This window comes from Limulus polyphemus, unplaced genomic scaffold (assembly GCF_000517525.1).
Source record: "Limulus polyphemus unplaced genomic scaffold, Limulus_polyphemus-2.1.2 Scaffold2036, whole genome shotgun sequence".
Lineage (NCBI taxonomy): Eukaryota > Metazoa > Arthropoda > Merostomata > Xiphosura > Limulidae > Limulus > Limulus polyphemus.
The window spans coordinates 54,605-65,200 of NW_013667646.1; the positions used below are offsets into that span (position 1 = coordinate 54,605).

The following is a 10,596-nucleotide window of genomic DNA, read 5'->3' on the forward strand; positions in this document are numbered from 1 at the left end:
TATACCAACTACAAGTTAGAGAAACATCACAAAGTACATTTTGTACACAACTTACTATACCAACTACAAGTTAGAGAAACATCACAAAGTACATTTTGTACACAACTTACTATACCAACTACAAGTTAGAGAAACATCACAAAGTACATTTTGTACACAACTTACTATACCAACTACAAGTTAGAGAAACATTACAAATAAGTAATTCGATATGATAATGTGAGTTGCACATTTGCAGTGACTTGCAGGGTAATAAAATAATAAAATTAAACATAAACAGATGTATACTGTTACTAGCATTAAGCTATTTAGGATAAATAATTGTGGTTTTCTGTTACTATTTGCAGTGATTCTAGAAAGAAAAAAAAGATAATTTAGAAATCCTAATTTTTTCATGGTATTTATGAGATCAACCAAATCATCGACTCCGTTGGTGTTATGGTAGAGAAAATATAAGGTTTCCTGAAAAACAAAAAAAATTATGTTTATCTACAATATTTTAGAGATTATGCAAATGGAATTTGAAAACTTTCAGATAAAATTTATTTTTTATCTTAATATTAAAATCAGTTTGCACACAAAGCAGTCAACACTCTTGACTTCATATATTAAGGGACTTTTTTTTTTAAATAATTGAAAATTCTGATGTTTTGTCTATAACAGACTTCTAATATTTACTCAAAGCTTGTCAAATTACATAATTCAGTACTTTCACTTACAGTATGTATACCTTCTTGATTATAAGGTCCTGTAAAACACACAAGCCTGTTGTGAAAGGAATGAAAGAAACATCACAAACTAAGTTCTGCAGATAAATTATCATACTGACTATGCTAATTAAACATCACTACAGAGTGTATTTTTAAGAGATACAAATTATATTAGTTACAAGTTAAATAATAAACGTAAAATAAAGTTAGTTCCTGAGTAGAACAACTACTGATACATACGCTGCCTCTAAGTTTGCCAAGGCTTGCTTCAGGTGATCTTTTTCTTCTTGTAGTTTCTTTATTATTAAAGCTTGTTCTCCCTGCAAGTTTGATTGCATCTACATGGAAGAATAATATTCAAGTTTTTTCCATTCATTCAGCCATATCATAGACAGTGAAAACTATTAAAAATACTAGATGTACTTGCACAGGGTCTCCGAAAGTGTTTCAAGAGTAAATAAAATCAAAATTAGGAGTAACAAATTATTTTCATGATTCATGGCATGCACATGTTTAATTGACATCACAACAATACAAATTGCAATGTTAAGCTTCCCTTATGTGACATCATTTTAGTGTCTGCTGACTGACAGATAACACACTACTGTATAGTGGTGTGAGTGGTTAAAATAAGTGACCCCTCCAGGCAGCCTTTGGCCCCCCCTTTCAGGAAAATCATGCACTAACAAGCCATCTAAACCAACCATAAAAATTAAAAGATGTTGATACTGAATTCAACAACACTTAACATATAGTAATTTGATCCAAATGTTAAACCCTAGTAGTAAATTCTAGGTATAAACTTTGCACTTTAATCAGATTCTTTGAAAAAGAATAGAGTAAGTGATGCTAACATACACTGAAGGTAGATTTGTTACTAAAGTTGTAAGCTTGAGCTCATATGTTAAGTAACTCTCATACAGTACCTGCTCAATTTCCAACTGGAGCAGGGAAGTTTCTTCCTGGTGTTGTTCACAAGACTGCTGGATGCTAAACTTTAAAGCTTCGTTTTCTCTCTCCAGCTGATTCACTTTTTCTTGGAGAGACTTTTCAACTGTCATAAAATGAGACTTTTCTCTACTAAGTTCCTCCTTTAGCTCCTGCATCTTGCTGTTAGCTGCCTCAGCACGTGTTTGTTCTATATCCAACTGCTTCTCCCTGTCTGCAAGTTGTCGCTTAAGCATAGCTACAGGATCATTTTTCTGATTAAAATAATAAAAAAATCAGATGAGCTACAAAAGTATTTGTACTCAAGATATGTCTGTGAATTGATTATATCAGTCTGAATCAGATTCTGAAAAGTTGGAGTACAAAATGATTTTAATGTGAAGAACAACAATACTTCTTTCCATTGTATAGTTTGCATATTGTTTTTGTATAACCTCTAAAACCTCCAAAATGCATATTTATAGTTTGTTTTTTATTTCAGTGTCTCTGTATACTATATCTGGTATATATTCTCCTCTACCATAAACTGTTGCTAAATAAGCAATGTTTGGTAAAAATGAAATAACTCTGACATCACATACATATTACCCTGTTGAATGTCACCCAATAAAAGGCTGTGGCAAGCACATTCTGACCCCCACCTATGCACATAAGGTTAAAGAAACCAGTCTACGAATCAACAGCTTTATTAATGGGAAGACTTGCAGCATGTTGCTCAACACAAGTTCTACAGCTACAACAGTTTGGTAATGATAGGCAGAAATAAGGTTTTAACAAGACAGAAGTTACCCTTTAGGAACCTTCTACAGGCCTCATGATGTGTGGGTAAGTCACCTCGAGGAAGAGTGTATATTGAGAACTGACTTTATGAAGAGAGATGGATGTGAGGTTAGTCTAGTTTTGAATAGGAAATCTCTGTGTACTGTATGAGAATTACTACACCAAAGATTGAACTTCCAGCAACAACAAGGAGAGCAGTCACTGAATCACCAAGAAGAGAAATACACATACCAGATCTTGTTAAAAGTAAATTCACATGTAATGACTGGGCCAGAAATTAACCACGTACTTCAGTACTTCCGATGGATTGATGATTGGCAAAATTCTAGTGAATCTGAAAAGTAAAGACTTCGTACCTGACTTTAACCAGGAAAGGCATAAATCAGCTTGTGACAAAATGAAAGAATGCTATGATGTTAATGCTGATAAGATTCAATGTCATCAATAGAGTCATCAACGTGACAAACTAATATTCAAGTCAAACATAAATTGAACATTGCAAGATGTGAGGCTTGACAAATAATACTTCCACATCAGTAGTAGTCATCTTTAAGGAATGATATAGAAAGTCTGATTTCAAATACTCGTATAAAAAACAATTTTCCACCTCACTTACAAGGGCTATATAACCAGAGCTTTGAAAGTCTTACTGCTGATTAATGTCAGAGATTATATAAGTTGCATATGGAATATCAAAACACTTCTCCAGTGGACTTCATGCCCTAGGCTAAACAAGTAAAATACCTCAAAAGATTGATAATGAAAATGCAGCCCTAATATGTCAGTTAGCCAAGTAATTCCCACTTGCAAAATAGTCCAAGGCTTTCAAAGAGACAAAAGCCATGAAGGAACAAGAAGTAACAAAACAGAGTACTAGTTCTTGAGTATCACCTATTATACTTGGAAAAAAAAGAAGGATCCACAAGGTTCTGCATGGACTACCAGAAGGTGAATGAAGTTACAAAAAATGATGACTACCTACTTCCAAAGAGTGGATACTTTGGATGCTTTATCTGGATTGAAATACCCTGGAATTTCATACTCATTTACATGGGGAAACCTTTGATAATGCTTATGAAGTGTTGAGGATAGTTCTGGATCAATTGAAAAAATAAAACCTTAAACTGAATCTCAAGAAGTGTGAATTACTCTGTCAACAGGAGAGTTTCCTGGAACACACAGTCAGCAGAGAAGGAATGAGTAAAGATCCACTGTTCCACAATAGGTATATGCATACATTATTGTTATTGTTTAAATAACATTCTAATGTGCTTTCATTAATGGCTGTGTAATCATCACCTGATGAAGGGCTTAAACTCAAAACTTTGTTAATCTAGAAAACTGTTTGTTCAGTATCTTCCTAATATTACCATTTCTTCAAGCACTTAACTATTCTGTGTGTGTGTGTGTGTGTGTGTGTGTGCGTGCACGTACATAGTTTCTCCTCTTCAGGTTTTTGTTTTTTAAACAATTAATTTTTATCCAAATATATTTTCAACATTCTGTCTACTATCAACTTTTTTAGTCACCTTGGACGACTACCTTAATGTTATATGTGCCGCTAGACAGGAACTATTTCAAGCTACTCTTCAAAAGACTAATTGCGCTAGTCACATTTGATTTCTTGGACTGGGTCTTCATCATAACATAATTCCTAGAGGTTTGAAACTAAAATTTCATACTGCTTATCATCTTAACTATATGGGATTTATATGTAGATACTTCACTCACATATCATTCTCTGTCTCTTGTGCTAGATTGTTACATTTCTGCCAGGCAGGAGACAAAAATACTCCTGAACCAATTTAAAACAGATGAAGATTATATGAGATCTATACCTATGATATAGCTCATAAAGTTCACAGACAAGTCATTTCATAAATGCCAAATCTTATAAAATTATTCAAAGATTCAAACAGAAGAAACTTTGTCCTTTAGGATTCTTTCCACTCCATTCTCATTCAAAAACTTCTAATGAGTCCAAAAATCTTCAACCTAATTGTTACCATTCCACACGACCTTTTATCCAGAGTGCTGAGTATTGCCCAAACAAAAACTAACGGTGATGGATTTAAATTTCTTAAAAATGTTGAGTAATTCTTCTGCAAGCACACTTTAAATTCCCACCAACTGATACGCTCAGTTATCCTCCAAGCTCTATCTGGATCTAAACATATTTTGCAATGATGATTCCATATCATGAAAACCATAATATAACTTCACTGTAAGAACACATTACCAAAAGAACAAAAAATGGATGCCTGTAGCCAGAAAATGTCCTGTTGTTGACCATTTTATTTCAATTTGCCAATAACAAATTAGACATTGACTTTTCTATTTCAACACCTTCAAACAACATATCTAAAGAAGAACGTGTTGCATTGTTCAGCTTAAAATGAACAGATGATATTGTGACAAAGCTTGCCAATAAAGGAGGTGTGCCTGTAGTATAGATTCAAATATTTGGATGGCTAAGACTGATAAGCAGATATCTAATACTTCTTTTTCCCTACCCATAACTTTAGCAAGTCTACAAGTTCAGGTTCTTAATACTATAAACAAACTTGTTGAAGATGAACTCAACACCTGAAGGATGTAATATTGTTCAGTCTTTTCCAAGACTGTCAATTTTTTACTCTTCTTCCCAAAACTCATAAACCTTACAATCCAGCAAGACACTATATCATTATAAGCATGTATACGTTATTGTTATTATTTGAATATCATAATGTACTTTTATTGGTGACTGTTTATCGCATGAAGAAGGGCTTAGGCTCAAAACATTGTTGAATAAATAGCTACTTAGATTAACATCATTGAAGCATAACATTTGTTTTTAACTTGTACCTATTTTGTGTGGTCTATTCTGTTCAGTTTTTGTTTTAAACAATGAGATGTTGCTCAGGAAGCCTTGCTAATACTGATACATCTTGTAATAGTGGAAGAAATATTCCCAGTTACTTCGTAGTCTGATTATCATTAAATATGTCTGGAATATTTAAAAAACTGCAAAACTTCAAATAACAGCTAACAAAAAATAAATATATAGTAGCATGAATTTTTGTTAGTTGTGTAGAGAAAAACAAATTAATTTTACCATACACAATCATGTAGCTTATATATAGCAACTATTATTTTTTTGTACCAGAATGACTCATATTTAAAACTGTTTTTAAAATGAATCAGGTCACCCATTTTTTTTTTTTCATGGTGTGGTGATAAAGGTAATTTTTAGCAAACAGATAACACAAATCCTTTTGAGCATATGTACAAGGACTTCAGACCTCATGGTATGAGGAACTCTTATCAATTGGAAAACAATTAAATTATAAAATAACACAGGGAGAATTCAGGAATTTCAAAACAGTGCTGCATTTTGTAAATATGCAACATTATTTACTGAGTCACCTAATCATTTAATAAAGATAGTAATAATGGTACTTCATGCAGTGTTTCAGTTTCATTACAAAATGATATTCTTTTATCACACCTAACTTGTGAGGAAAACTAGTAAACCAGTACAGAGTATTTCATGAACAAGTACATGTAGTTTGAGTGTTTAAAAAGTAATATGCTAGAACAGTGTACGTGCATGCATGTGCACTTAAAGAAAAATTAAGTATTAATAAGTCGTAACTAGAATTTGGTTCTAGTTAAAACATACCCAAGCATGAGCAAAATAATATACATTTAATTACTAATATACCTATCACAATTCTCACAACACATTTACAGTTGGTTGGAAAATCTGCTTCAGTACGTGTACATTTATGTCCAACAAAAACCTGTACCTGTAAAAGTTTTAGATATAATTTAAAACTATTAGCTCATAACAAGTGCAAGTTACTATACTTACAAAGTGTACATCATTTTCTGAAATAATGGGAACTGATATATCTGTACACACAGCACAATAAGATAGAGGTACAGGGCTAAAATTGTACAATAGAACTATTAGTTTAACCCGATTGCCCTAGGTACCCTTCACTGCGCATGACACAAGGTTTTAGTGTCTCACATTCAATATTTTATTAAACTACTTTTTGTTTATGTAATACCAATTAGAATAGCATAAAATATTAGCTAATACTCCATATTTTAATAGTATATAAGTTTTAAAGTTCTTAATTCTACAAGGCAATCTTTAAAAAAAAAACCTGAATTTCCACCAGTGTGACCCACGAGACACATTTTCCCTATTTTATCCACCACCCCTTGAAAAGGTATGAAATTAAAAGTGAAATACTCTCCATAAAAATCGTTAATGCTCAGACAAACCTTAATTTTTATAGCCTTAAAATTTTGTTTGGTTACAGAGCTATCAAATAGAAAATCAAACCCCCTCCTGCTACATCCTCTCTTTCACAATTCGTTGATAGATCTCTCTCTTACATTTCATTATATATTACCTATAACCAATAGAAAGTAAAGGTTTTCATCTATCAAATGATGTATTGTATAACATTGTGTTCTGAACAGAATATCGTCAGTTTCACTAACAGTTAAAGATTTGTTCCCGTGGGAAAATTAACAACTAGCTTCAATGAGTTTGTAACAGGTCTTGTAGCATAGTTAGAAAGCCAGAAAAATTTTGAGAGGTAAGGGAATTTGTCTACTTTTTGCATGTTATAAATCTATATTCTTTGGTGCATTATTTGATTAAATAATAATTACTCAGTGCATTACTATCTATAGTATAAAAAATTAGGGTTAACTCTCTTCATAACCCAAGAGCAAGAAGACTGGGTAAGTACCTTATTTCTTGTTTTTCATATTTATTCTTTACTTATTATTATTATTATTATTATTATTATTATAAAAGTGACTGAAATCTAAAAATACACATCTTTTTAAGTTATTTAAGACTAGATTAGGCAAAATAAGCAATAATAATATAATTAAAATGGTTCATGAGGCATGCACATGAGCAGCTCGTGGGTAATATAATTCAAAAGCATAACATGAGCTACACATTCCCCGAGTGATTTACAACTTATAATGGTGCAGATAGTAGTTAGACATGGTTCAAAGGTCAATAAAACAATAAAATGGAATTATAAATAGATGTATACTGTTACAAACTTACAGCTGCTTAGGATAAACGAATGTAGTTTCATGTTACAATTTAAAGTCATTCTAGAAAGAAAAAAAGGGTAATTTAAGTTTTTTCGATTTGACCTCTCTGTACTCAAGTAAAGTCTTTATATATTTAATAGTTCTAACTTTCAATATAGTGTGGATATCTTCACAAAATTTGGCAGTCTTTCAGTTCATATTACAAGTCTTTCACACACAAAAAATACTTTTTAGTGAAGTATTTTTAATAAAATATAATAAAGATTTGTCCATTAATATATTGAGTATTTGTTTTGAATAGTCCATTTGCAAAGTAATCTTCATGTTAAAATTAAAAATACTTTTCTTCATCTCAAAAATCTCAAATTTCCTTTGTGTAATCCCTAAAACTTCCTAAATGCATTTCAAACGTTTTTCTCAGTAAAACTTTATTTTCTCAACCCTATCTCAAAATTGGATTGGTTAATTCGACCGACCTCGTAACCACTAAAAAAATGGTCAAATTGACCAAGCTCGTGTTGAGAGAGTTAGTGTGGTTTAATTCAATAAATGTTTCTAAAAGTTATAAAAAAATTTATGTACTTGAATAATCTGAATTAATTGTTTGTGCCAAATAACAAAACTCTCACTAGTTCTGTTATAAATTGTAGTTTCAAACACCATAAACTTTTATTTGACCAGCCAGGTAAGTGAAAGCACATCATCTAACAGAGTTTTACATGCTTTCAAGTACAGCATTCAACTCAACATAGACTTTGTTTCCTAAATGTACATCATTATACTCTTTCACTGTGAAGTGTATGAAGTTGTCACTCTTTCCAGTTAGGTTTAACTCTCAAGATTTAGAAAAATAGTTGGAACCAAAGACAGGTTTAAAACAAAATATGATTCTTTACAACTAAATTTACCTTAATAAAAACTAGCTAAACCTCCTGGATTACTATTCATCAAAGCATGTAAAAATAAATATCAATTCTTGGGTTGTTTTATTATTAAAACTGAAAGAAGAAAAAATTACACACTGTGCACATTCCTAGACAAGAAACAGAAGGCTGATCATCTTGGTGTAATATGTAAATTATTAGAATTAACTCTTTTGCTAGAAGTAATAACATTTCACAAGTGTAATTGAACAGAAAACTATGTTCAAGGAAGCATGAAGTTAAGCAAGTTTCTGTTTGTCTGCATGTTACCAACTGAATTAGATTATATACATAAAAAAAATAGGATAGAGGACAGGCTACATGCTCAAACATGAAGACCAATTGTTTTATGAATTTCCTAACACAGTGGCATATTATATTATATGGTCAACAAAAAGACATGATCTATAAAAGAGAAATATATAAGGTCTATAATGTTTTTGCTGGTAGGTACACATAAAACTTGAGATTTCTAACGTATTACAACTTTTCAACAGTGAAACAGAAAATCTCATGCAAAAGGATGTATATAAAACATGTTACAGATATTTTTCTTTAGCAGTCATTTACAATTTCTGTATTCAACATACTGGCTTGTATTTTTTTTTACACAAGAATAATCAATTTAAGTTCTTTTTGTTTATATTTTTCACCAAAATCATACTGCTCAGAAATTCAAAGCTAGGTCTTACCTAAACATATCAAATATCTAATAACAATACTGTAAAGTAACAGTATGTACTCAAGAAATAAAAAGGCACCTGAACAGTAATAAATGAAAAAACTGTCAAGAAGTACTGAAATATCTGGCCAGTGAGACCTCCACACACACAAAAAACAAAACAAAAAAAAACTTCAGATGTTACCAAAATATTTAACTGTTACATACTTTGCATAAAAACTTGTGACACCGAAACATATTATCAGTATGTAATCCATAAAAAACAAAAATTATCACGGGATAATGTGTATTCCACAAACAAAAAAAGAAAAAAAACTGCAAAAATGTACCAGAATATTTGACCAGTGCATGCTCTACAAGATTTTTAAAAACTGTTAAGAGATATTGAAATGTTTATGTTTTTGACACAACTTTTGTACAAAACAAAATCATAATCCTAATTACCTGAACTGTAGTCCATTCTGAAATTCCACTCTGTTTGCTTGCTAGAACATCCATCAACATCTGACTTTCTTCATCAGTCAGGGACATGTTTTCTAACATGTGTAGCAACCTTTCGGCCGTCATGATTACTTCTTCCTCAACAACTCCTTGGATGGAAAATGTGTAATATTCATATTCTAGTTAATATTCAACATTCTCCAATTCTGGTTAACACATAGTCAGGATGTTAATATTTTACAGAAATCAATTTTTACAGTTTAACTCATCATTACACTTAAAGAACTTACTACACAAATAAACAATGCCGAGTGGGGAAAATGAAAACCTCATTATTTTAATAAATGTTGAAGATCTGGTGAGCAGGAAGAAAAAAAAAGCCAGAACCAACAAGCAACATAACATGCACTAAAAATAATGCCAAAAATAATCCAATGCTTCATAATATATGTACCGTGTCAATCACTATTACATGCATGATGATCAGAGGGATGGGGGTACAGACATGACAATGGAAGTTCCAAATATTATAATGACTGATAATTTTTCTATAGACATTCCAAGTGAGTTTTGACAAAAATGACTTTTCATTAACAAATCAATACACAAAAAGTGTATATCATTAATAAAATTATTAAATATCTACTGATGAGGCATAAGTATTACACTTAGTAAAGTAACACAAGTAGTTACACAACTATACAAAAAACTGCAAAATGAGAGGACTACTATGTTGTGAAACTACCGCGAGGCCTACCCACGAATCCCACTACGCTGTGAAACTACCATGAGGCCTACCCACGAATCCCACAATGCTGTGAAACTACCATGAGGCCTACCCAAAAATCCCACTATGCTGTGAAATTACCATGAGGCCTACCCACGAATCCCACTACGCTGTGAAACTAACATGAGGCCTACCCAAAAATCCCACTACGCTGTGAAACTACCATGAGGCCTACCCAAAAATCCCACTACGCTGTGAAACTACCATGAGGCCTACCCAAAAATCCCACTACGCTGTGAAACTACCATG

At 32.0% G+C, this 10,596-nt stretch overlaps 2 protein-coding genes across 4 annotated transcripts in view; both read right to left on the reverse strand.

Moving 5' to 3' along the window:
- LOC106465743 (kinectin-like) overlaps positions 1-232 on the reverse strand; it is a 52,530-nt gene extending 52,298 nt beyond the window's left edge. The window contains exon 1 of the mRNA XM_022393660.1: positions 166-232. Within this exon, the coding sequence (XP_022249368.1) occupies positions 166-232 (67 nt within the window). The remainder of the gene's footprint in view (positions 1-165) is intronic.
- A 157-nt stretch (positions 233-389) lies between these two features.
- The window catches only part of LOC111087345 (restin homolog), a 14,137-nt gene continuing 3,930 nt past the window's right edge, over positions 390-10,596 (reverse strand). For all 3 annotated transcript variants that reach the window (XM_022393666.1, XM_022393669.1, XM_022393667.1), the window contains 4 exons: positions 9,564-9,709; positions 1,637-1,912; positions 951-1,048; positions 390-462 (listed from right to left, as the gene is read on the reverse strand). In XM_022393666.1, the coding sequence (XP_022249374.1) occupies positions 402-462; positions 951-1,048; positions 1,637-1,912; positions 9,564-9,709 (581 nt within the window). In that variant the 3' untranslated portion in view covers positions 390-401. The remainder of the gene's footprint in view (positions 463-950; positions 1,049-1,636; positions 1,913-9,563; positions 9,710-10,596) is intronic.